The sequence below is a fragment of the Gobio gobio genome (genome assembly GCF_949357685.1).
Source record: "Gobio gobio genome assembly, chromosome: 13".
Lineage (NCBI taxonomy): Eukaryota > Metazoa > Chordata > Actinopteri > Cypriniformes > Gobionidae > Gobio > Gobio gobio.
This window is the reverse complement of record NC_137106.1, coordinates 3,077,527-3,105,520: the sequence shown is the minus strand read 5'-3', so window position 1 is coordinate 3,105,520 and position 27,994 is coordinate 3,077,527. Positions and strand designations below refer to the sequence as shown.

General features: G+C 40.2%; 1 protein-coding gene across 1 annotated transcript; it reads right to left on the bottom strand.

The window, feature by feature from the left end:
• Nucleotides 1–9: 9 nt before the first annotated feature.
• LOC307136719 (uncharacterized protein) lies at nt 10–7,966 on the bottom strand (the record flags this gene model as incomplete). Its single annotated transcript, XM_079833967.1, has 12 exons — nt 10–661; nt 1,166–1,449; nt 1,523–1,613; nt 1,828–2,093; nt 2,184–2,311; nt 5,137–5,237; nt 5,328–5,364; nt 5,451–5,564; nt 5,696–5,833; nt 5,898–6,060; nt 6,138–7,579; nt 7,889–7,966. The coding sequence occupies 12 exons, from the start codon at nt 7,964–7,966 to the stop codon at nt 516–518; spliced, it is 2,988 nt and encodes a 995-aa protein (XP_079690093.1). The 3' UTR covers nt 10–515.
• Between the last annotated feature and the right edge of the window lie 20,028 nt (nt 7,967–27,994).

Here is a 27,994-nt window from a genome sequence, read left to right as displayed (position 1 = left end):
GCTTCATTTGCATACATGAAAATCATGTTTATTTGTGCTTTAACTGTGAATTTCAGTATTTTTTGTGATCTTGCAGTAACCAAATATGTTCCACATCCATGTGTGTAATCAAGGAAATATCTGAGTCCACAGGTGTGTGACTTTAGTTACATCCTGAAGATGTAAATTAGTTTTCTAAAAGAGGTTCAGTATAGTTGGTGTCACTCTGATATTCATTTGCTCAAACATACAGGACTGCAGGATAATTATAACACCTAATAATAAATCTAACATCAGTAATATTCAGCACAATTCAATCCTCACACAATTACAGACGGCTTCAGTAATGATCATCACAGATATTTGTCATTTATTTTGAGTGATTTCAGTAAAGTTGGCCTTTTTAGGGTCATAATTTAATGTACATATTTAATTTTAAACAGTTTTTACTCATCCAGAAGTGACATTTGTCTTTGATTAAAATTTTATTTCAGCCCTCAGTTTAAGAAAAAAGTCTAAGAAAGAGACAAAAAAACTTAATTCTGCTCATTATAAATATTTTCCACATCATTATTTGTGCATTGAATGATGGTTGCGGTGGAGCTGGAGCTTTCGGGATCATCTGAGAAAATTCCTGCAACATCATTGTGAATGTGGTAGTAATACAGGAAGAGGAAAAACCCTGGAAAAAAAACCAGTAGAACATATTTAAACTAATTCATAAACATTTCAGATGTTAAAGTCATTTGTAGGGTTGGGTATTGTTTGAGTTTTAAAGATTCCGGTTCTGATTCTGCTTATCGATTTCTAAATTTGATTCCAATAAGGTAAAAAAAAGCGTATGTCATTCATATTTATTCAAGTCTTCTTTGCGCTCGAATGGTTTAAAATTACCTTTTCTGTGTGCACGGTTTAGATGTGTGCAGAGCACCGAAAACATGTGATGAGTCTTTTGATCTTGAATGGTTTAAAATCGTATTAAAATGCGCGCACAGGAACCCATTGGCCGAACCGAAATGTGCTTTTCTTATCGAATCACTGGTTCTGGGAACTGGTTTTAAAATGGAACCGGTAATCGATACCCATCTCTAGTCATTTGTTTAATTTTCAAAATGTAACCAAAATAACGGTCAAATATGTGTATCGCACACAATCATCATGTAGGACCCGTGTGATTGTTTCTCACCCTGAAACGAGTTCAACACAGTGAAGATGTAATATGAGGGAATGAGCATCGGTCCATAACTGAAGAACGCCACAGCCCATGTCAGGCCGAAGAGCAGGAACAAACTCAACACCATCATGAGCTGCTTTCTGAACGTCTTTCTCTTGACATCAGCCGCTTTTGTGTGTTGGGCTTGGACAATCTTAGTGACGATCATGATGAAGATTCCAGTCGTGAAGATGAAGACTAAGGCGTAGTAGCCAATGTTCACTATGTAGTGAATTAAAGGTTCTGTAATCCAGCACCTATAATTAGAAGAGAAGAGAAAATATTGACTTGTTGAGCTTCATTAATGCATTTGACATCAGAAGAACTTACATTTGTGTGGTTTTTCCAGATGTTGTGTTTAAAATCAGTGCTTTATATCCTCCTAATGAAGCAACAGCTACGACTATTGGAGCCGGAAATGCTGAAAACACACAAGATCAAATTTTTTTATTAAAAACTAAAACAACTGACAGAGACAAATTATTTTGTGCTCAGATGCTCTTTAAATGAGCTTCTCAAGAAAAGGACAAATACGCCATAAAAGTATCATGACTAAAATAGTTCATATGACTGATGCGTAATATATTTTCTTAAGTCAACACTATAATAACAGGTGTTTTGTTCATATAACTCACTCCAGCCGAACACAGTGATCTTCCTCATGTAGTTTGTGATGGCGACATTCTGTCTGATGAGCCATAAGTACATATGAAGAGCTTGAATGAAGAACCAGGTGAATGTAGCCAGCATGGAGTAATGCATGAGCAGCGCTATGAAGACGCACGCAGCCTTGTCTTCTGTGTTGGCCACGCTCTCGTTTGACAAAAATAATAAATTCAGGAGAAACAAAGCCACAAACATGTTCATCAAGATCTTCGTGGCCTGATTTGATTTGGCTTTCCTGTTCAAATATAAAAACAACCTGTAATTTAAATATGCATTTAGCAGACGCTTTCATCCAAAAGAGGAACAAAAAAGTAAGATACTCTACCGTAAGAGGAAATGCATGAACAGAGCAACGGACAGAAAAAACATGGAGATGCCGCAGCCGATAGAAGTGATGAAGCTCAATGATTCCACATATGGCGCTGTGATGTTCGCATTTACATCTGGAGGAAACTGAGAGATCAGAGAAAACACAACAGAAACAACCATTTTAGATTAAGCTAGAATCTGGGCCCGTATTTATCAAGCATCTGAGAATTACTCACAAGAACACTGCTAAGAATTGACTTGAGAAATCTTGGCTCAAAGCTGAACTTAAGTTAGTTATCAAGCATCTCAATCATACTTTAAGTGAAGTGTAGGACTAAATCTTAAGTGTCAGTCTTAGAGTTGATTCACGACACTTTGCTGTGCCACAAACGGGATTTTGGCTGATGTCATAGGCATGAACCAATCACTGAATAGATGTCCTTATTTAACCCTCTGGGGTTCTTCATTTATGGGTCACACTCAGGACCTTCGGGTCAAAAATGACCCGGAGGGCGGGATTAAGATAAAAAAGATTTGAGTAAAATCAATTAAATATATTTTTGTTCAATAATATTTTTTCTTTTGTTTTTTTGGTGTTTTGAGATAATTTTATGATTTATAATGAATATTTATGCAATAATTATTACCCATTTTTTCCCATTGAATATAATAAAAAAATATATATACAGTATATATATATATTTTTTTAATTATTATTAAAGCTGTATTTCATTTTAGAGTCAAGCCTATGCCTCATGAAAGCAATTTTTTAAATGAGATCGGTGCCATCCGGTGGACACATTGAGAATTTTTAACACGCAATAGCACGTTTTTACCACTATAGTGGATCTTGCGTTTTATAAAATTTTTAAAAATCATAGCTTCATCGGAATGGTCCGAAACTTGGTGACTTTATTGGTACTTGGTATATGAACACCCAAAAAAATTGGGGACAGGATTTGAAAAGTCTAAGTGGTCTTAAAAAAAAAAAGTCACACTCAGGACCTTTGGGTCAAAAATGACCCCCATAGGACATGAATGGGAAATTAGTTTTTTTGTGCATACAATCTACAAATCAGCCAGGAACTCTGTATTTTCATATTTTTGCCAATTTCCCATTCATTTTCTATGGGGGTCATTTTTGACCCGAAGGTCCTGAGTGTGACTTTTTTTTTTACGACCCCTTAGACTTTTCAAATCCTGTCCCCGATGAAGCTACGATTTAAAAAAATATATATTTTAAAAAATTTGAGTCAGAAATGACCGAAGAGCCCCAGAGGGTTGAGAATATTCTCAGATAAATTCACATTGAATGGTGAATTTTCCACCATGTCTTAATTAAAAATGTAAAACTGGTGTGCAACATAGATTCCAAAAGAAAACCGAACTGGTGGGAGGAAGAAGCACTACTGCTTGCTGAATTAGTTGAACAGCGGAATGTTATAAAGGGCGAGTTCAGCCCAACATTAACCAGCGCTGACAAAGATGATGCCTGCTCTGTCCAAGCGATACCATTTGATTAACTGCTCATTGTCAAACGTTTCAAAAACATTCTTCCTCTTCTAAAAAGATTTGCGCACGTCTCTATCTCCTCAGTGCTATGACAAGCCCCTACTGGCAACTCCTAACCACTTGAGGAGTCTCGAGCTGTCTTAAATAACTGGGAGAGTAAGAGTGATTATTGGCTTTAAGAAATTTGATAACTTGCTTTTATACTTAAGTTTGAAAGTAGGAGTACATTTCATGAATTCTCAGCACTTAAGACTAAAATGGCACTTTGAGAAGCTTGATAAATACGGGCCCAGATCTTTAAATTTCAAATGCATATATCTGTTAAATTTCTTTAGTCATCTTGTACTAAACAGGGCAACTTAGAGTGAGCGCGCAATTCCAAAAAAGCGCTGATGGGAGTGGACAGTTCTTTGCCTGATCTACTGGTGACACGCAAATTAACGAACACAGACGCAGCTGGATCATTTACATAATGACTAGGCATGCACCGAATCCAGGATTCGGCTTCGAATATTTGGCTTTTTGACGGGGTTCGGTTTCTGCTGAACCTTAGAATTTTTTTCCATCGAACCGAACCCTAGGCTTGCACTACGCGCGCTCCGCTGGTCGACCTAATGACTTGAATGCAGTCGTCTCTGAGAAAGAGAAAATGGAAAATGTGAACAGAAAACGTGTTGTTTTGCAGTACTTTCAGTCAAAAGAAGGCAATTCAAGTCGAGCTACATGTTCAATTTGCGATGCAGATTTGTCTCGTTGTGACAAGGACCCTAAACAATAGTCGTTGTTAAAACATTTGCGTATGAAACATCCGAAATAATACGAGTTGTGCATGAGATGGTGGTACAGTGGGTTAAACCATGGAACTGATATGCAGAAGGTTGCTGGTTTGATCCCAGTGGTCACCACCAGTGTGTCCTTGAGCAAGGCACTTTACTCCATGTTGCTCCAGGGGGATTGTCCCTTTAATAAGGGCATAATGTTGCCTATTCTTTTTTTTTATACAGTTAAAATAAAATGTTATTAAACATACACTGCTGTGGATGTTGTTTACTTCATTAATGTGTTTACTGTGATACTGGACTGAGGATGGGAGTAGGATTCGGTATTCGGTTTCGGATTCGGCAGAATTTTAACCAGTGGATTCGGTATTCGACCGAACCCCAAAAATCTGGATCTACATCTACAAATCGCAATCTACCCGTTAGCTGGGTTAAGATATGCTTTTTTCTGTAAATTGACGAGCACAAACCTTAGTAAAACACTTTACATGATTAATTTAAATACTCTCCTCCCATAAATACGGCGTCTGAAAGGAAAACTCCTAGAATTTCATATGCAATAAGGTCAGCCACAAAAATAACCCTGTCCACACCTTTCAGCGCAAATTTATCACTGCGTGTCTTTAGTAATTTTGAAATGAAATAGAAAGTGAAATGAAACTCTGAGATGCTTCTCACCATCAGCACTGCAAAGAACGTCAGATGTGAACACGAGCACTTTATGGTGTTATTGTTGATTTGTTCTGTCTCACAGCCGGACGTGGTCCATGTAAGATTTCCTTTAAAGAAAAGAGTGGGACGTATGAAATATATCATTTAAATTGGGTTTGTTGATGGGAACTGATCAAAATAGCCATAAATAAATGTACCTTTGCCATCCCAAGATCTGCAGGACGCCTCACCGACCTGTAAGAAAATTTTTATTTTGCTTTCACAGTGTCTGATTATTATATCAAAAAAATATATAAGTTTCACAACAAAACCTTCCTTACCAGATTTTTCTTTGTAAAAAACATATCAATATTTTTGGTAAGGCTGGAGATATTGCCTCTCATTGTTATTCCATAAACTTCATTGTTCAAAACAGTGTAATTTTTAGTTTCATCCTAATTAAGAAATAGAGCAAATCAAAAATAAAAGAGAAGAGAGAAGTCAACATTTTTGAGTGAACTATCCCATAAACTTTCCTTAAATTGTTCAAACATGGATTTCAAAAAAAACAAAACAATATGAGTACCTTTCCCATGTTTTTGAACCGTAGAATTCCAAGTAATGCACTGCCATTGTTCTCCAGTCGTGATTTATTAAAGGCCTCGCTGGGAATCTTTACAGACCAGGGAATTTCTGTGATTTGGTCACTTTGACAATCAGCAACCTGTGAAAAAATTATTATCATAAATGAGGAATCATATCATTTTTAAATGTTTCTCAAGTCTTACGTTTATTCTGTTCGGATCTGAAGAGTAACATGTGTCTCTGCTTTCTGTGTTCTCGTCTTGTATGTGAAGAAGACCAATAACATCCCCCATGACAATCCGTGCATTGCTCATATTGTTGTTTACCATCTCTTCCATCTTAGACTCCAGATTGTCCAACGATTCTCTGCAAAATTGAATAATCACTCTGTATTCCGTAATAAGAGATTTCATTTTAAAAATCACTGGTAACCGCACACTTACGATGCTTTTGAGGGATTCATAAATCCATCCTTGTCTTTTAGATCTTCTGTAGTTAGATTGTAAGTTATCTCGGGTGAAGTGAAACTGGTAGATGGACTGTTAGTTGTCTCAGATGGTGTGAAACTGGTAGATGGATTGTTAGTTGTCTCAGATGGTGTGAAACTAGTAGTTGTATTGTTAGTTGTCTCAGATGGTTTGAAACTGGTAGTTGGATTGTTCGTTGTCTCAGATGGTGTGGAACTGGTAGTTGGACTGTTAGTTGTCTCAGATGGTGTGAAACTGGTAGTTGGATTGTTAGTTGTCTCAGATGGTGTGAAACTGGTAGTTGGATGGTTAGTTGTCTCAGATGATGAGAAACTGGTAGTTGGATGGTTAGTTGTCTCAGATGATGAGAAACTGGTAGTTGGATGGTTAGTTGTCTCAGATGGTGAGAAACTGGTAGTTGGATTGTTATTTGGATTGTTAGTTGTCTCAGATGGTGTGAAACTGGTAGTTTTACTGTTAGTTGGATTGTTAATCATGTCAGATGGTGTGAAACTGGTAGTTGGATCGTTAGTTGTCTCAGATGGTGTGAAACTGGTAGTTGGATTGTTAGGGGTCTCAGATGGTGAGAAACGGGTAGTTGTATTGTTAGTTGGATTGTTAATCATGTCAGATGGTGTGAAACTGGTAGTTGGATCGTTAGTTGTCTCAGATGGTGTGAAACTGGTAGTTGGATTGTTAGGGGTCTCAGATGGTGAGAAACGAGTAGTTGTATTGTTAGTCGTCTCAGATGGTTTGAAACTGGTAGTTGGATTGTTCGTTGTCTCAGATGGTGTGAAAATGGTAGTTGGATGGTTAGTTGTCTCAGATGGTGAGAAACTGGTACTTGTATTGTTAGTTGTCTCAGATGGTGAGAAACTGGTAGTTGGATTGTTAGTTGTCTCAGATGGTGTGGAACTGGTAGTTGGACTGTTAGTTGTCTCAGATGGTGTGAAACTGGTATTTGGATTGTTAGTTGTCTCAGATGGTGTGAAACTGGTGGTTGGATTGTCAGTTGTCTCAGATGGTGAGAAACTGGTAGTTGGATTTTCAGTTGTCTCAGATGGTGTGAAACTGGTAGTTGGATTGTTGGTTGTCTCAGATGGTGAGAAACTGGTAGTTGTATTGTTAGTTGTCTCAGATAGTGAGAAACTGGTAGTTGGATTGTTAGTTGTCTCAGATGGTGAGAAACTGGTAGTTGGATTGTTAGTCGTCTCAGATAGTGAGAAACTGGTAGTTGGATTGTTATTCGTCTCAGATGGTTTGAAACTGGTAGTTGGATTGTTGGTTGTCTCAGATGGTTTGAAACTGGTAGTTGGACTGTCAGTTGGATTGTTAATTGTCTCAGATGGTGTGAAACTGGTAGTTGGATTGTTGGTTGTCTCAGATGGTGAGAAACTGGTAGTTGTATTGTTAGTTGTCTCAGATAGTGAGAAACTGGTAGTTGGATTGTTAGTTGTCTCAGATGGTGAGAAACTGGTAGTTGGATTGTTAGTCGTCTCAGATAGTGAGAAACTGGTAGCTGTATTGTTAGTCGTCTCAGATGGTTTGAAACTGGTGGTTGGACTGTCAGTTGGATTGTTAATTGTCTCAGATGGTGTGAAACTGGTAGTTGGACTGTTAGTTGTCTCAGAAGATGTGAAACTGGTAGTTGGATTGTTAGTTGTCTCAGATGGTGAGAAACTGGTAGTTGGACTGTTAGTCATCTCAGATGGTGAGAAACTGTTAGCTGTATTGTTAGTTGGACTGTTAGTCGTCTCAGATGGTGTGAAACTGGTAATTGGATTGTTAGTTGGATTGTTAATCATGTCAGATGGTGTGAAACTGGTAGTTGGACTGTTAGTTGGATTTTTAGTTGTCTCAGATAATGTGAACCTGGTAGTTGGATTGTCAGTTGTCTCAGATGGTGAGAAACTGGTAGTTTGATTGTCAGTTGTCTCAGATGGTGTGAAACTGGTGATTGGATTTTGAGTTGTCTCAGATGGTGTGAAACTGGTAGTTGGATTGTCAGTTGTCTCAGATGGTGTGAAACTGGTAGTTGGATTGTTGGTTGTCTCAGATGGTGAGAAACTGCTAGTTGGATTGTTGGTTGTCTCAGATGGTGAGAAACTGGTAGTTGGATTGTTAGTTGTCTCAGATGGTGAGAAACTGGTAGTTGGATTTTTAGTTGTGTCAGATAGTGAGAAACTGGTAGTTGTATTGTTTGTCGTCTCAGATGGTTCGAAAATGGTAGTTGGATTGTTGGTTGTCTCAGATGGTGTGAAACTGGTAGTTGGATTGTTAGTCTTCTCGGATGGTTTGAAACTGGTAGTTGGTTTGTTGTTTTTTTCAGATGGTGTGAAACTGGTAGTTGGATGGTTAGTTGTCTCAGATGGTGAGAAACTGGTAATTGGATTGTTAGTCGTCTCAGATAGTGAGAAACTGGTAGTTGGATGGTTAGTTGTATTTTTATTTGTCTCAGACGGTGAGAAACTGGTAGTTGGATGGTTAGTTGTCTCAGATAGTGAGAAACTGGTAGTTGGATGGTTAGTTGTATCAGATAGTGAGAAACTGGTAGTTGTATTGTTAGTCGTCTCAGATGGTTTGAAACTGGTAGTTGGATTGTTAATCGTCTCAGATGGTTTGAAACTGGTAGTTGGTTTGTTAGTGGTCTCGGATGGTTTGAAACTGGTAGTTGGTTTGTTGGTTGTTTCAGATGGTGTAAAACTGGTCGTTGGACTGTTTGTCTCAGATGGTGTGAAACTGGTAGTTGGATTGTTAGTAGTCTCAGGTGGTGAGAAACTGGTAATTGGATTGTTAGTTGGATTGTTAATCATGTCGGATAGTGTGAAACTGGTAGTTGGATTGTTAGGTGTCTCAGATGGTGAGAAACTGGTAAATGTATTGTTAGTAGTCTCAGATGGTTTGAAACTGGTAGTTGGATGGTTAGTTGTCTCAGATGGTGAGAAACTCGTAGTTGGATTCTTAGTTGTCCCAGATGGTGTGGAACTGGTAGTTGGATGGTTAGTTGTCTCAGACGGAGTGAAACTGGTAGTTGGATTGTCAGTTGTCTCAGATGGTGTGAAAATGGTGGTTGGATTGTCAGTTGTCTCAGATGGTGAGAAACTGGTAGTTGGATTGTCAGTTGTCTCAGATGGTGTGAAACTGGTGGTTGGACTTTTAGTTCTCTCAGATTGTGTGAAACTGGTAGTTGGATTGTAAATTGTCTCAGATGGTGTGAAACCGGTAGTTGGATTGTTGGTTGTCTCAGATGGTGAGAAACTGGTAGTTGGATTGTCAGTTGTATTGTTAGTAGTCTCAGATGGTGTGAAAATAGTAGTTGGATTGTCAGTTGTATTGTTAGTAGTCTCAGATGGTGTGGAACTGGTAGTTGGACTGTCAGTTGTATTGTTAGTTGTCACAGATGGTGAGAAACTGGTAGTTGGATTGTCAGTTGTCTCAGATGGTGTGAAACTGGTGGTTGGACTTTTAGTTCTCTCAGATTGTGTGACACTGGTAGTTGGATTGTAAATTGTCTCAGATGGTGTGAAACTGGTAGTTGGATTGTTGGTTGTCTCAGATGGTGAGAAACTGGTAGTTGTATTGTTAGATGTCTCAGATGGTGTGAAACTGGTAGTTGGATTGTTGGTTGTCTCAGATGGTTTGAAACTCGTAGTTGGATTGTTAGTTGTCTCAGATGGTGTGGAACTGGTAGTTGGACTGTCAGTTGTATTGTTAGTTGTCTCAGATGGTGTGAAATTGGTAGTTGGACTGTCAGTTGGATTGTTAGTTGTCTCAGATGGTGAGAAACTGGTAGTTGGACTGTTAGTTGTCTCAGATGATGTGAAACTGGTAGTTCGATTGTTAGTCGTCTCAGATGGTGAGAAACTGGTAGTTGGATTGTTGGTTGTCTCAGATGGTGTGAACTTGGTAGTTGGATGGTTAGTTGTCTCAGATGGTGAGAAACTGGTAGTTGTATTGTTAGTTGTATTGTTAATCATGTCAGATGGTGAGAAGCTGGTAGTTGTATTGTTAGTTGTATTGTTAGTTGTCTCAGATGGTGAGAAACTGGTAGTTGTATTGTTAGTTGGATTGTTAATCATGTCAGATGGTGAGAAACTGGTAGTTGGATTGTTAGTTGGATTGTTAATCATGTCAGATGGTGAGAAACTGGTAGTTGTATTGTTAGTTGGATTGTTAGTTGTCTCAGACGGTGTGAAACTGGAAGTTGTATTGTTTGTTGGATTGTTAGTTGTCTCAGATAGTGTGACACTGGTAGTTGGATTGTTAGTTGGATTTTTAGTTGTCTCAGATGGTGAGAAACTGGTAGTTGGATTGTTAGTTGGATTGTTAATCATGTCAGACGGTGAGAAACTGGTAGTTGGATTGTTAGTTGGATTGTTAATCATGTCAGATGGTGTGAAACTGGTAGTTGGACTGTTCGTTGGATTTGTATTTGTCTCTGATGGTGATAAACTGGTAGTTGGACTGTTAGTTGTCTCAGATGATGTGAAACTGGTAGTTGTATTGTTAGTCGTCTCAGATGTTGAGAAACTGGTAGTTGTATTGTTAGTCGTCTCAGATGGATTGAAACTGGTAGTTGGTTTGTTAGTTGTCTCAGATGGTTTGAAACTAGTAGTTGGATGGTTTGTTGTCTCAGATGGTGTGAAACTGGTAGTTGGACTGTTAGTCGTCTCAGATGGTGTGAAACTGGTGGTTGGATTGTCCGTTGTCTGAGATAGTGAGAAACTGGTAGTTGGATTGTCAGTTGTCTCAGATGGTGAGAAACTGGTAGTTGGATTGTCCGTTGTCTGAGATAGTGAGAAACTGGTAGTTGGATTGTCAGTTGTCTCAGATGGTGTGAAACTGGTGGTTGGACTTTTAGTTGTCTCAGATGGTGTGAAACTGGTAGTTGGATTGTAAATTGTCTCAGATGGTGTGAAACTGGTAGTTGGATTGTTGGTTTTCTCAGATGGTGAGAAACTGGTAGTTGGATTGTTAGTTGTCTCAGATGGTGTGGAACTGGTAGTTGGATTGTTAGTCGTCTCAGATGGTGAGAAACTGGTAGTTGGATTGTCAGTTGTCTCAGATGGTGTGAAACTGGTGGTTGGACTTTTAGTTCTCTCAGATTGTGTGAAAATGGTAGTTGGATTGTAAATTGTCTCAGATGGTGTGAAACTGGTAGTTGGATTGTTGGTTGTCTCAGATGGTGAGAAACTGGTAGTTGTATTGTTAGATGTCTCAGATGGTGTGAAACTGGTAGTTGGATTGTTGGGTGTCTCAGATGGTTTGAAACTGGTAGTTGGATTGTTAGTTGTCTCAGATGGTGTGGAACTGGTAGTTGGACTGTCAGTTGTATTGTTAGTTGTCTCAGATGGTGTGAAACTGGTAGTTGGACTGTCAGTTGGATTGTTAGTTGTCTCAGATGGTGAGAAACTGGTAGTTGGACTGTTAGTTGTCTCAGATGATGTGAAACTGGTAGTTCGATTGTTAGTCGTCTCAGATGGTGAGAAACTGGTTGTTGGATTGTTGGTTGTCTCAGATGGTGTGAACTTGTTAGTTGGATGGTTAGTTGTCTCAGATGGTGAGAAACTGGTAGTTGTATTGTTAGTTGTATTGTTAATCATGTCAGATGGTAACAAACTGGTAGTTGTATTGTTAGTTGGATTGTTAGTTGTCTCAGATGGTGAGAAACTGGTAGTTGGATTGTTAGTTGGATTGTTAATAATGTCAGATGGTGAGAAACTGGTAGTTGGATTGTTAGTTGGATTGTTAGTTGTCTCAGACGGTGTGAAACTGGAAGTTGTATTGTTTGTTGGATTGTTAGTTGTCTCAGATAGTGTGACACTGGTAGTTGGATTGTTAGTTGGATTTTTAATCATGTCAGATGGTGAGAAACTGGTAGTTGTATTGTTAGTTGGATTGTTAATCATGTCAGATGGTGTGAAACTGGTAGTTGGACTGTTAGTTGGATTTGTATTTGTCTCTGATGGTGATAAACTGGTAGTTGGACTGTTAGTTGTCTCAGATGATGTGAAACTGGTAGTTGTATTGTTAGTCGTCTCAGATGTTGAGAAACTGGTAGTTGTATTGTTAGTCGTCTCAGATGGATTGAAACTGGTAGTTGGTTTGTTAGTTGTCTCAGATGGTGTGAAACTAGTAGTTGAATGGTTAGTTGTCTCAGATGGTGTGAAACTGGTAGTTGGACTGTTAGTCATCTCAGATGGTGTGAAACTGTTAGTTGGACTGTTAGTCGTCTCAGATGGTGTGAAACTGGTAGTTGGATTGTCCGTTGTCTGAGATAGTGAGAAACTGGTAGTTGGATTGTCAGTTGTCTCAGATGGTGAGAAACTGGTAGTTGGATTGTCCGTTGTCTGAGATAGTGAGAAACTGGTAGTTGGATTGTCAGTTATCTCAGATGGTGAGAAACTGGTAGTTGGATTGTCCGTTGTCTGAGATAGTGAGAAACTGGTAGTTTGATTGTCAGTTGTCTCAGATGGTGAGAAACTGGTAGTTGTATTGTTAGTTGTATTGTTAATCATGTCAGATAGTGAGAAACTGGTAGTTGTATTGTTAGTTGTCTCAGATGGTGAGAAACTGGTAGTTGTATTGTTAGTTGGATTGTTAGTTGTCTCAGATGGTGAGAAACTGGTAGTTGGATTGTTAGTTGGATTGTTAGTTGTCTCAGACGGTGTGAAACTGGAAGTTGTATTGTTTGTTGGATTGTTAGTTGTCTCAGATAGTGTGACACTGGTAGTTGGATTGTTAGTTGGATTGTTAATCATGTCAGATGGTGAGAAACTGGTAGTTGTATTGTTAGTTGGATTGTTAATCATGTCAGATGGTGTGAAACTGGTAGTTGGACTGTTAGTTGGATTTGTATTTGTCTCTGATGGTGATAAACTGGTAGTTGGACTGTTAGTTGTCTCAGATGATGTGAAACTGGTAGTTGTATTGTTAGTCGTCTCAGATGTTGAGAAACTGGTAGTTGTATTGTTAGTCGTCTCAGATGGATTGAAACTGGTAGTTGGTTTGTTAGTTTTCTCAGATGGTGTGAAACTAGTAGTTGGATGGTTAGTTGTCTCAGATGGTGTGAAACTGGTAGTTGGACTGTTAGTCGTCTCAGATGGTGTGAAACTGTTAGTTGGACTGTTAGTCGTCTCAGATGGTGTGAAACTGGTAGTTGGATTGTCCGTTGTCTGAGGTAGTGAGAAACTGGTAGTTGGATTGTCAGTTGTCTCAGATGGTGAGAAACTGGTAGTTGGATTGTCCGTTGTCTGAGATAGTGAGAAACTGGTAGTTGGATTGTCAGTTATCTCAGATGGTGAGAAACTGGTAGTTGGATTTTCCGTTGTCTGAGATAGTGAGAAACTGGTAGTTTGATTGTCAGTTGTCTCAGATGGTGAGAAACTGGTAGTTGTATTGTTAGTTGTGTTGTTAATCATGTCAGATGGTGAGAAACTGGTAGTTGTATTGTTAGTTGTATTGTTAGTTGTCTCAGATGGTGAGAAACTGGTAGTTGTATTGTTAGTTGGATTGTTAGTTGTCTCAGATGGTGAGAAACTGGTAGTTGGATTGTTAGTTGGATTGTTAATCATGTCAGATGGTGAGAAATTGGTAGTTTTATTGTTAGTTGGATTGTTAGTTGTCTCAGACGGTGTGAAACTGGAAGTTGTATTGTTTGTTGGATTGTTAGTTGTCTCAGATAGTTTGACACTGGTAGTTGGATTGTTAGTTGGATTGTTAATCATGTCAGATGGTGAGAAACTGGTAGTTGTATTGTTAGTTGGATTGTTAATCATGTCAGATGGTGTGAAACTGGTAGTTGGACTGTTAGTTGGATTTGTATTTGTCTCAGATGGTGATAAACTGGTTGTTGGACTGTTAGTTGTCTCAGATGATGTGAAACTAGTAGTTGTATTATTAGTCGTCTCAGATGTTGAGAAACTGGTAGTTGTATTGTTAGTCGTCTCAGATGGATTGAAACTGGTAGTTGGTTTGTTAGTTGTCTCAGATGGTGTGAAACTAGTAGTTGGATGGTTAGTTGTCTCAGATGGTGTGAAACTGGTAGTTGGACTGTTAGTCGTCTCAGATGGTGTGAAACTGGTGGTTGGATTGTCCGTTGTCTGAGATAGTGAGAACCTGGTAGTTGGATTGTCAGTTGTCTCAGATGGTGAGAAACTGGTAGTTAGATTGTCCGTTGTCTGAGATAGTGAGAAACTGGTAGTTGGATTGTCAGTTGTCTCAGATGCTGTGAAACTGGTAGTTGGACTTTTAGTTGTCTCAGATGGTGTGAAACTGGTAGTTGGATTGTAAGTTGTCTCAGATGGTGTGAAACTGGTAGATGGACTGTTGGTTGTCTCAGATGGTGAGAAACTGGTAGTTGGATTGTTAGTTGTCTCAGATGGTGAGAAACTGGTAGTTGGATTGTTAGTCCTCTCAGATGGTTTGAAACTGGTAGTTGGACTGTCAGTTGGACTGTTAGTTGTCTCAGATGGTGTGAAAATGGTAGTTGGATTGTTAGTCGTCTCAGATGGTGTGAAAATGGTAGTTGGATGGTTAGTTGTCTCAGATGGTGTGAAACTAGTATTTGGATGGTTCGTTGTCTCAGATGGTGAGAAACTGGTAGTTGTATTGTTAGTTGGATTTTTAGTTGTCTCAGATGGTGATAAACTGGTAGCTGCATTGTTAGTTGGATTATTAGTTGTCTCAGATGGTGATAAACAGGTAGTTGTATTGTTAGTTGAATTGTTAATCATGTCAGATGGTGTGAAATTGGTAGTTGGACTGTTAGTTGGATTTGTATTTGTCTCAGATGGTGAGAAACTAGTAGTTGGACTGTTAGTTGTCTCAGATGTTGAGAAACTAGTAGTTGGATTGTTAGGTGTCTCAGATGGTGAGAAACTGGTAGTTGGATGGTTAGTTGTCTCAGATGGTGAGAAACTCGTAGTTGGATTCTTAGTTGTCTCAGATGGTGTGGAACTGGTAGTTGGATGGTTAATTGTCTCAGATGGTGTGAAACTGGTAGTTGGATTGTCAGTTGTCTCAGATGGTGTGAAACTGGTGGTTGGATTGTCAGTTGTCTCAGATGGTGAGAAACTGGTAGTTGTATTGTTAGTTGTCTCAGATGTTGAGAAACTGGTAGTTGGATTGTTAGGTGTCTCAGATGGTGAGAAACTGGTAGTTGTATTGTTAGTCGTCTCAGATGGTTTGAAACTGGTAGTTGGATTGTTAGTTGTCTCAGATGGTGTGAAACTGGTAGTTGGACTGTTAGTCGTCTCAGATGGTGTGAAACTGGTGGTTGGATTGTTAGTCGTCTCAGATGGTGTGAAACTGGTATTTGGACTGTTAGTTGTGTCAGATTGTGTGAAACTGGTAGTTGGATTGTTAGTCGTCTCAGATGGTGTCAAACTGGTATTTGGACTGTTTGTTGTGTCAGATGGTGTGAAACTGGTAGTTGGATTGTTAGTTGTCTCAGATGGTGTGAAACTGGTAGTTGGATTGTCAGTTTTCTCAGATGGTGAGAAACTTGTAGTTGGATTGTCAGTTGTCTCAGATGGTGTGAAACTGGTGGTTGAACTTTTAGTTGTCTCAGATGGTGTGAAACTGGTAGTTGGATTGTAAGTTGTCTCAGATGGTGTGAAACAGGTGGTTGGACTTTTAGTTGTCTCAGATGGTGTGAAACTGGTAGTTGGATTGTAAGTTGTCTCAGATGGTGTGAAACTGGTAGATGGATTGTTAGTTGTCTCAGATGATGAGAAACTGGTAGTTGGATTGTTAGTCATCTCAGATGGTTTGAAACTGGTAGTTGTATTGTTAGATGGATTTTTAGTTGTCTCAAATGGTTTGAAACTGGTATTTGGATTGTTAGTTGTCTCAGATGGTGAGAAACTGGTAGTTGGATTGTCAGTTGTCTCAGATGGTGCGACACTGGTGTTTGGACTTTTAGTTGTCTCAGATGCTGAGAAACTGGTAGTTGGACTGTTAGTTGTCTCAGATGATGTGAAACTGGTAGTTCGATTGTTAGTCGTCTCAGATGGTGAGAAACTGGTAGTTGGATTGTTGGTTGTCTCAGATGGTGTGAACTTGGTAGTTGGATGGTTAGTTGTCTCAGATGGTGAGAAACTGGTAGTTGTATTGTTAGTTGGATTGTTAGTTGTCTCAGATGGTGAGAAGCTGGTAGTTGTATTGTTAGTTGGATTGTTAGTTGTCTCAGATGGTGAGAAACTGGTAGTTGTATTGTTAGTTGGATTGTTAATCATGTCAGATGGTGAGAAACTGGTAGTTGGATTGTTAGTTGGATTGTTAATCATGTCAGATGGTGAGAAACTGGTAGTTGTATTGTTAGTTGGATTGTTAGTTGTCTCAGACGGTGTGAAACTGGAAGTTGTATTGTTTGTTGGATTGTTAGTTGTCTCAGATAGTGTGACACTGGTAGTTGGATTGTTAGTTGGATTGTTAGTTGTCTCAGATGGTGAGAAACTGGTAGTTGGATTGTTAGTTGGATTGTTAATCATGTCAGATGGTGAGAAACTGGTAGTTGGATTGTTAGTTGGATTGTTAATCATGTCAGATGGTGTGAAACTGGTAGTTGGACCGTTAGTTGTCTCATATGGTGTGAAACTGGTAGCTGTATTGTTAGTTGGATTGTTAGTTTTCTCAGAGGGTGTGAAACTGGTAGTTGGACTGTTAGTTGTCTCAGATGGTGTGAAACTGGTGATTGGATTGTCAGTTGTCTCAGATGGTGAGAAACTGGTAGTTGGATTGTCAGTTGTCTCAGATGGTGAGAAACCGGTGTTTGGATTTGTAGTTGTGTCAGATGCTGACAAACTGGTAGTTGTATTTTTAGTCGTCTCAGATGGTGTGAAGCTGGTAGTTGGACTGTTAGTTGTCTCAGATGGTGTGAAACTGGTAGTTGGACTGTTAGTCGTCTCAGATGGTGTGAAACTGGTGGTTGGATTGTCAGTTGTCTCAGATGGTGTGAAACTGGTAGTTGGACTGTTAGTCGTCTCAGATGGTGTGAAACTGGTGGTTGGATTGTCAGTTGTCACAGATGGTGAGAAACTGGTGTTTGGATTTTTAGTTGTTTCAAATGCTGAGAAACTGGTAGTTTGACTGTTAGTTGTCTCGGATGATGTGAAACTGGTAATTTGATTGTTAGTTGTCTCAGATGTTGAGAAACTAGTAGTTGGATTGTTAGGTGTCTCAGGTGGTGAGAAACTGGTAGTTGTATTGTTAGTCGTCTCAGATGGTGTGAAACTGGTAGTTGGATTGTTAGTTGTCTCAGATGGTGTGAAACTGGTAGTTGGATTTTTAGTTGTCTCAGATGGTTTGAAACTGGTAGTTGGATTGTTAGTTGTCTCAGATGGTGTGAAACTGGAAGTTGAATTGTCAGTTGTCTCAGATGGTGTGAAACTGGTAGTTGGATTGTTAGTTGTCTCAGATGGTGTGAAACTGGTAGTTGGATTGTTAGTCGTCTCAGATGGTGTGAAACTGGTATTTGGACTGTTAGTTGTGTCAGATTGTGTGAAACTGGTAGTTTGATTGTTAGTCGTCTCAGATGGTGTCAAACTGGTATTTGGACTGTTTGTTGTGTCAGATGGTGTGAAACTGGTAGTTGTATTGTTAGTTGTCTCAGATGGTGTGAAACTGGTAGTTGGATTGTCAGTTGCCTCAGATGGTGTGAAACTGGTAGTTGGATTGTTAGTCGTCTCAGATGGTGTCAAACTGGTAGTTGGACTGTTTGTTGTGTCAGATGGTGTGAAACTGGTAGTTGGATTGTTAGTTGTCTCAGACGGTGTGAAACTGGAAGTTTTATTGTTTGTTGTATTGTTAGTTGTCTCAGATAGTGTGACACTGGTAGTTGGATTGTTAGTTGGATTGTTAGTTGTCTCAGATGGTGAGAAACTGGTAGTTGGATTGTTAGTTGGATTGTTAATCATGTCAGATGGTGAGAAACTGGTAGTTGGATTGTTAGTTGGATTGTTAATCATGTCAGATGGTGTGAAACTGGTAGTTGGACCGTTAGTTGTCTCATATGGTGTGAAACTGGTAGCTGTATTGTTAGTTGGATTGTTAGTTTTCTCAGAGGGTGTGAAACTGGTAGTTGGACTGTTAGTCGTCTCAGATGGTGTGAAACTGGTGATTGGATTGTCAGTTGTCTCAGATGGTGAGAAACTGGTAGTTGGATTGTCAGTTGTCTCAGATGGTGAGACACTGGTAGTTGGATTGTCTGTTGTCTCAGATGGTGAGAAACTGGTAGTTGTATTTTTAGTCGTCTCAGATGGTGTGAAGCTGGTAGTTGGACTGTTAGTTGGATTGTTAGTTGTCTCAGATGGTGAGAAACTGGTAGTTGGATTGTTAGTTGGATTGTTAATCATGTCAGATGGTGAGAAACTGGTAGTTGGATTGTTAGTTGGATTGTTAATCATGTCAGATGGTGAGAAACTGGTAGTTGGATTGTTAGTTGGATTGTTAATCATGTCAGATGGTGTGAAACTGGTAGTTGGACCGTTAGTTGTCTCATATGGTGTGAAACTGGTAGCTGTATTGTTAGTTGGATTGTTAGTTTTCTCAGAGGGTGTGAAACTGGTAGTTGGACTGTTAGTCGTCTCAGATGGTGTGAAACTGGTGATTGGATTGTCAGTTGTCTCAGATGGTGTGAAACTGGTGATTGGATTGTCAGTTGTCTCAGATGCTGACAAACTGGTAGTTGTATTTTTAGTCGTCTCAGATGGTGTGAAGCTGGTAGTTGGACTGTTAGTTGTCTCAGATGGTGTGAAACTGGTAGTTGGACTGTTAGTCGTCTCAGATGGTGTGAAACTGGAGGTTGGATTGTCAGTTGTCTCAGATGGTGTGAAACTGGTAGTTGGACTGTTAGTCGTCTCAGATGGTGTGAAACTGGTGGTTGGATTGTCAGTTGTCACAGATGGTGAGAAACTGGTGTTTGGATTTTTAGTTGTTTCAGATGCTGAGAAACTGGTAGTTTGACTGTTAGTTGTCTCGGATGATGTGAAACTGGTAATTTGATTGTTAGTTGTCTCAGATGTTGAGAAACTAGTAGTTGGATTGTTAGGTGTCTCAGGTGGTGAGAAACTGGTAGTTGTATTGTTAGTCGTCTCAGATGGTGTGAAACTGGTGACTGGATTGTCAGTTGTCTCAGATGGTGTGAAACTGGTAGTTGGATTGTTAGTTGTCTCAGATGGTGTGAAACTGGTAGTTGGATTGTTAGGTGTCTCAGGTGGTGAGAAACTGGTAGTTTTATTGTTAGTCGTCTCAGATGGTGTGAAACTGGTGATTGGATTGTCTGTTGTCTCAGATGGTGTGAAACTGGTAGTTGGATTGTTAGTTGTCTCAGATGGTGTGAAACTGGTAGTTGGATTTTTAGTTGTCTCAGATGGTTTGAAACTGGTAGTTGGATTGTTAGTTGTCTCAGATGGTGTGAAACTGGAAGTTGAATTGTCAGTTGTCTCAGATGGTGTGAAACTGGTAGTTGGATTGTTAGTTGTCTCAGATGGTGTGAAACTGGTAGTTGGATTGTTAGTCGTCTCAGATGGTGTGAAACTGGTATTTGGACTGTTAGTTGTGTCAGATGGTGTGAAACTGGTAGTTGGATTGTTAGTCGTCTCAGATGGTGTCAAACTGGTATTTGGACTGTTTGTTGTGTCAGATGGTGTGAAACTGGTAGTTGGATTGTTAGTTGTCTCAGATGGTGTGAAACTGGTAGTTGGATTGTCAGTTGCCTCAGATGGTGTGAAACTGGTAGTTGGATTGTTAGTCGTCTCAGATGGTGTCAAACTGGTAGTTGGACTGTTTGTTGTATCAGATGGTGTGAAACTGGTAGTTGGATTGTTAGTTGTCTCAGATGGTGTGAAACTGGTAGTTGGATTGTTAGTTGTCTCAGATGGTGTGAAACTGGTAGGTGGATTGTCAGTTGCCTCAGATGGTGTGAAACTGGTAGTTGGATTGTTAGTTGTCTCAGATTTGTAAGTGGTGGTGTGTGACAGTGGTGTGACAGTAGTTAATTTTTCATCAACACAGATGGCACACATCCATTCACTCCTATTAAATTGCACAATGTATTTTCTTCCTTCATTCCCTTCAAAACAAAGAAATTGACATTAATTGAGTGAGTGAGTGAGTGAGTGAGTGAGTGAGTGAGTGAGTGAGTGAGACGCATGCGCGAGAATATGAGGCAGATCCAGCGTTCGGACACATGACCCAGAAGCGATTTGTTTACAAGCAGAGGAAGACGCGCGTATCTAAGCTGTTGGATTCTACATTGATCGTGCTTTAGGTCTCGGCGTAGTTCTCAAAATGGGGCTTAAGTGTGCATTTCATGGATTCCCGAACGCTGGCGCTACGTCATATTCTCGCGCATGCGTCGTGGAGGCGCACACGGAAGACAATAACAAGTTGGATAAAGGTGTTATTTTGATTTTTTTTTGCGCACAAAAACTATTGTCGTCGCATCGTAAAATTATTGTAGAGCTACTGTGGTGAGATGGACTTTGTAACAACGTTTTAAGTGCCTTTTATGGGTCTTGGGAGTATAAATGTACTGAATGCCAATGGAGGCCTATCTGAAGCCTTTCTCAGCCATCAGCTTTCAACTAAAATATCTTCATTTGTGTTCCGAATATGAACGGAGGTCTTACGACATGGTGTCGAACGACATGAGGGTGAGTAATTAATGACAGAATTTTCATTTTTGGGTGAACTAACCCTTTAAGCATATTTTGGAAATGTCCTGCCCCTTATCATAACCACAAGTTTCTTTTTTTTTAGGACAGGACATGATAAGACAAAATATAGGAGGACAACATTGTGATCACTAACAACAAGTAAGTCGGTGAGTCCTGCTTAGCTATTGTTTGGACGTTCTTGCTTACTGCTCCGCACTTTGCTCTATCACTTTTTATGTTTTTATCTCCTAATTTTAACTACAGCAAATCAGCACAGTGCTCAAACGATTAAACTTGACAACAACGCTAAAACTAGTAACTTTTGTGACTGAAATGCCTCTTCTTGTTCAAGACTCTACTTGCTGCACAAATTGCTACAGACTTTAACAAAGGATTGCAGTTCTTGAAACAAAGCTACTTACGGTACTACCAAACCAAACAGAATACACAACAGAGCTTCGTCATGGACGCTCTCATCATACAGCCGGTGAGTCCCATGAATCTATTGCTCTGCAATAGGCCATAATGAGTGTAGAGTAACAAGTCGTAACTGATCAACACTCTAATCGATGGCACAAACAGGGAGTGAGACCTTAAGGCACTCGAGACATCAGATTGTCACGAGTATCACAGATTGCCTTAGCATTCTCTACCCCCAGCCACCGCCTATACATCTTGAACAGATTTGAAGTTTAAATTAATATGGGTGAGGAATCTCCAAATGTGTTGAATCTGGGTGAGAAATCCCCAAATGTGATCGGACACAGATCAAATCTAACACTGAGCGCAGCCGAGCCCAGGACTAGTAGTGGGTGACTCCATAATCAGAAACATTAGTAGCAGGGATACAACTATGTGGGACTGAACTTCATCGACAACTTCAATCTTTTCTGGAGTCAGAGACAGCTGTTTAAACAGGACGGCCTCCACCCAAAAAAACTTGGTGCAAGAGAGCTTAAGGACAATATCTTATTTGCTCTCCATCATCCTTCAGCAGTGTGTGGCAATCCACTCAACCTGAACGGCACACACACATCTTTACAGAGTAGGAATGACCACAAGATTTAGCACCTGAATGGACATGCGGTTGACACATCCCACAAGAACAATGATAACACCATGCAGCCACAACAACCACTGATCACGGACACATTCACAGCTGAGCCCCGCTCACAGAGCTCACCACAGACAGACTGTGACGGATTAGAACTGCTCCAAGATTCAGCACCCAAGGACGACTTTCTGGAAAACAGCCAGAGAAGCCAGGATAACATATTACAGCCCCCAGAAACACCAGAGCAACAGCCCAATTAGATATCAGCACAGACTCATTCCCATAATGGCCAGTTACACCTGTAATGTAAGTAACAACAGTCCTGCCCTATTTGAAGAGATAAACTGACATTAAAAAACAAGTGGACAACATCTTACCTGGGAACAAGTTTCCATTTAAGGTGCAGACGGGTGTGCAGATGGTGGTGGTGTAACAGTCGCAAGTCACAGTCTTGTCTAATAATCCAGCTGAAGAGAAGAGAATTATTACAACACTCACTAAATATTACTAGTCTAAAATAGTCTGTGGTTTTACCATAATCTGCTCTTCCAAACTCAAACACATGACAGGGCTTAGAAGACAATTAACATGCAGACTCCATTCAAACATTTTGTCTTTGGTGTGTCAGGATCTGTCTTAACATCACCATCACTGATATCATTGAACAATCATGACAACACTAAAATACCTTTGTACTTATGAGTTGTGTGTGTGTTAAAACTTTAGTAAATTAGGACAAGACGCACCTGAATTTGTGAGTTGTGATAGCTGACAATTCAATTCATTTGGCAAAAACCACAGCTCTGTGTCTGTACACGTCTCATTCATTCTTACTTGATATTTCCCCCCATTATTTGTTATATTGAAACTGTATGTTTTGTCACCTCTTTCACAGTGTCCTGTAAACCAGAGAGAACATTTTAGAATTTAATTTAGAATTGAAAAACTCACGAATAGTTAAAATAAAAAAATATACATGTTTTTCACCTAGACAAGATGTGTTTATTTTGACATTCATTGTGCATTCTACTTTCTTTATTTCTGTATCACAAGCTGGTGGACATATCAGTCTAAAATCTGGAATAAAAAAGAAATCAATGTAATGACCTTGATCTATCAGTCATCACAAGAACATTCATCTAATAAATGTACAGTATTCCTACAGTCATGTTAGCCGTGTATATTTCACATCTACCTGTTTTACTCGAGTCCCAAAAACATGCATCTGTCAAATTGTTGCCAACTAGTATTATTTTTGTGTAGCCTGCACAAACAAAGACAACATTAAAAAGCTGTTATGTTATTATTATATCGTTCAGGTCAGGCAGGGAAGATGAGCAATGCAAGCGTATTCTTTAATAAACAAATCAAAAGCAAGGATAAATGCAGGATAAGCATAACAGAGTGCGTGATACACAAACAATGCCAGGCAAAGTAGTACGGACTGAGGACTATAAATACACATGAAAATGAGAGCTAAATAAGGGGCAGGTGAAAGGAATCGATCAAACAATAATTTACTGTGACAACAAATAAGAAAGGAAACTTCTCAGGTTACGCATGTAACCATGGTTCCCTGAGAAGGTGAATGAGACACTGCGTCCCTTAAAGGACACTTTGGGGAATCCCTCCGTCATGACCATTGTTACATGCGTAACCTGAGAGGTTCCCTTTCGAATGGGAACTTGCATTGCTTCCCTTAGAGGACACTTTGGGGAACAAACCCCCATGCCGCCATGCTGGGGGGATGAGTTTCTTATTGGCTGACATATGTCAAAACTCAAAGAAGTCTCCATCCCTAAGGTATACACCAGCGTTGTGACTAATTCCCTACTGCCAGAGCCTGAGCTCAAACTCCTTACAGGCAAAGCTCAAGAGCTTGGTATTCCTACGAACACCTTTAAGGGAATATTGTCATAGACCAGGGCTTCTAAAGAATGGAGGTCTCAACATGAAGACTCTAAAGTAGACCTGACTACATTCTATTTTCAGGCAAGCTTTCAAGGAGGCTCACAGAGAACCCAATGGCCTGATCTGACTGGCCTGCGAAGCTCTGCAGAGCTAAGGCCTTAGTAAATGTTACGACCCGCCGTATAATGACGAGGTCGATGTGCAAATTAAAGATGGTAAAAATAGGAAAACCAGCCCCAGCCGACAGATCACCAAAAACACAAACACTAAATTCCATAAAAGATATAAATTTATTTTAGAATAAAGAATAATGAGTAAATTACGGAGCAATGGCTTCAGGGTGCCCCAAGGCCAACATAACAAACAAAACAATCTTATAAATAAAACATATATAAATTACCTAATCAGGAAGTAAAACAAAAGTTACAAACAAACTTCCCTAACTCCCTACTAATAAACAAATACTAACATTATAAAAATAAATGGCAGGACACCCCTACGCTCCAAAACTCAAATGTGAACATAAATAAATCAGCTTAACAAACACTCATGATCAAAACAAAAACGCTTTGGGATCTGCCGACGGGAGGAGGCATCCGGAGCTCTGCACGCCACCTGGTCAACGCCAGAATGAGCTCCTCGTCTTCCGTTAGCGCCGCCCTTTTAAAGCGGAGAGCCGGTCGATCCACCAATCAGACTCCTTGCACATCAGCCAATCCCTGCACACATGTACAAAAGAAAAACAACCCACACAAAACAAAATAGATCATAACACCCCCACACACAAAAAGAAAAATCATTAATAAGTGATTTTCAAACGAAACTAAAAGAACGAGACAAGGCATCTGCCAAGACATTGTCCTTGCCCTTTTTGTAACGGATCTCAAGATTGAAATCTTGAATGACCAAAGACCACCGCATGATTCGTTGATTTGCGTTGCGCATTCTAGACAGAAATACTAGTGGGTTGTGGTCAGTAAAGACGAGCACAGGTATAGAACTTGAACCCACATAGACTTCAAAATGCTGTAACGCCAGTAACAAAGCAAGTGCCTCTTTTTCAATAGTACTGTAGTGTAACTGATATGTCAAAAACTTTTTCGAAAAGTAGGCTACAGGATGCTCAACTCCGTGAACATCATCCTGCAAGAGAACTGCTCCGGCCCCGGTAGCACTCGCGTCAACGTCGAGCTTGAAAGGACGTGAATAATCCGGTGCAGATAAAACTGGGGAACTGCACAACAAACTTTGTATCGCTTCAAAAGCATGTTGACACTCTTCAGACCATAGGAATTTTTGTGAGGCACGAAGCAAGTTAGTTAATGGTAGAGCCACGTCAGAGAAATTTCGACAAAATGCTCTATAATAACCTGCCATTCCTAGAAAACGGCGAAGATCACGTTTGGTTTGAGGCACAGGAAAACCAACAATTGCTTGCACTTTCTGGACTGCAGGACGCACTTGTCCTTGTCCAACCCGCTTTCCCAAATACATGACGGTTGCCTTTGCAAATTCACATTTCGCCAAATTCAACGTGAGGGAAGCATTAAGCAAGCGTGTAAAAACCGTAACTAAAGTCTCTAGATGTTCTTTCCAGCTAGTGGAATAAACCACGATATCATCCAAGTAAGCTTTACAGTTCTTAACGTCAGCCAGTATGGTGTTCATTAACCGCTGGAACGTCGCTGGTGCGTTCCGAAGCCCGAACGCCATCACAGTGTAATTCAGGAAACTGTCTGGAGTGACAAAAGCAGAGATTTCGGCTGCACGTTCAGTTAAAGGAACTTGCCAATACCCTTTTAAAAGATCGAGCTTTGTAACGAACTGAGCCGATCCCACATTATCCACACAATCTTCCATTAACGGCAAAGGAAATGAATCAGGTTTTGTAATCGCATTTACTTTACGGTAATCCGTACAAAATCGATGGGTACCATCAGGTTTCGGAACCAGTAGACAGGGCGAGCTCCAAGCGCTTGTGCTCGGGACAGCGAACTCATTTTCCAGTAAGTATTTCACTTCAGACTCAATAATTTTGCGTTTCACTGGATTGACTCGGTACGCATGTTGCTTAATGGGTGGATGATCATTCACTTCAATATCATGCTGAATGACATTTGTCTGAGTAGGCACGTCCGAAAACAGTCCTAGAAAAGACTGGATCAAATGCATGATGTCAGCTCGCTGACTCTCAGTTAAATGACATAAGTGAGAGAATTATTCAATCTGACCTCAGACACTGGCATACTTCGTAGATTTAACCCATCTTCATCCCCACAAAGAGGAGGTATCACAGACAAAGAAGCAACTGGAATAGCGCTCTGTAACTCTTTTTGTTCGCCACGAACAACGTAACGCTTCAACATATTAATGTGGCACACACGGGTTTTTCTCTGTCGATCGTGGGTACCAATAATATAGTCAGTATCACTGAGCTTTCGCTCCACAACATAAGGTCCAGCAAATTTTGCTTGCAACGAAGAACCCAGTAGGGGTAACAAAACAAGAACTTTGTCTCCCTTCACAAAACAACGAGCGACTGCCTTTTTATCAAAGCGCTCCTTCATCTTTGTTTGAGCTTTTAACAAAGCTGACTGAGCCAGATCTCGAGCTTTATGCAGACGCTCTCGAAACGCGCTCACGTAATCTAGAAGATGGCAGGATGGCTTTGTATCGGACAACCAATTATCCTTGAGCAATTTAAGTGGGCCACGCACTGTATGCCCAAAAACCAGCTCTGCGGGGCTAAACCCCAAAGATTCCTGAACAGTTTCACGTACTGAGAACAACAGCAACGGCAACCCTTCGTCCCACTCTTTTTCCGAATCAACACAATAAGTGCGTAACATAGTTTTCAGTGTTTGATGGAATCGTTCAAGCGCTCCCTGAGACTCAGGATGGTAAGCGCTGGAAACGATGTGTTTGACATGCAACTGAGACAAGATTTGATTAAACAGCCGGGACATAAAATTTGTTCCCTGGTCCGTCTGAACAATTCTCGGAAGTCCAAAGGTAGAAAAGAAAACAGTTATAGCTTTCACAATGGATTTGGCCCTTAAAGACCGAAGTGGTATTGCCTCGGGATAACGAGTTGCTGTACACATAATTGTAAGCAAATAAGTATGACCTGCTTTTGTCTTCGGTAGAGGCCCAACACAATCTAATATTATGCGCTCAAATGGCTCTCCGATAGCAGGAATCGGCTTAAGAGGTGCTGGAGAGATAGCCTGGTTAGGCTTCCCAACCATTTGGCAAGCATGGCATGATTTACAATATTTTGTAACATCTGACTTAATCCTAGGCCAAAAGAAATGACGCAAAATTCGATAAAGCGTTTTAGCCACGCCTAAATGGCCAGCCACACTATCATGCGCCACACTTAACACCTGTTCTCGAAAACAGTTAGGAACGACTATTTGGTACACTGTGTCCCAACCTGAGTTATCCGACACTGAAGGGGTCCATTTCCGCATTAATACACCATCCTCGAAATAATAACCAATTGGCTTATTCTCAATTTTTGCATTTGCAGCAGAATATCGACAAAGTTCGAGCGACTGGTCTTGTTTCTGTTCGGCAGCCAATAACGTACGATCTACAGAAAGTAACAGATCAGCGGAACCAAGTTCAGCACCGCTGCTAGTGGACAGCGGCTTAGACTCGGACATTTCAGTTAGGTTAGGTTTAACGGACACATCAGGCTGTAATGTTTCATCAACGAGGAAACTGTCAGAAAGATCAACTACTTTCGAAAATCTTTGTGATTGCGCGCGAGTAATCACACAGGCAGGAAACACTGACAAATCTACCGCATTATGCTTACACCCAATAGAGGTTTCATCAAGCGGATTCTCAATGACTTCAGGGAGAGGGAAAACTTTTCCACCTGCCAAGTCATTTCCAATTATCAAAGTTACGCCATTTATAGGCAATTGAGAACGAACGGCCACTTTTACGAAACCCGTTACCCACTCAGATCGAATATATATTTGATGCAATGGAACCTTTTCCACTCGCATCACAATTCCCTGCACCAACACATCAGAACCACAATACGTTCTCTCTGAAAATGGCAACGCGCTTTTCAAAATAAAAGACTGCGCTGTCCCCGTATCACGCAACATAGTAGCAGGCAATTGGTCACTTTCCGAATCACTTAAAGAAACCATTCCATGGCCAATGAAAGGTTCAAAAAGCGCATCAATTTC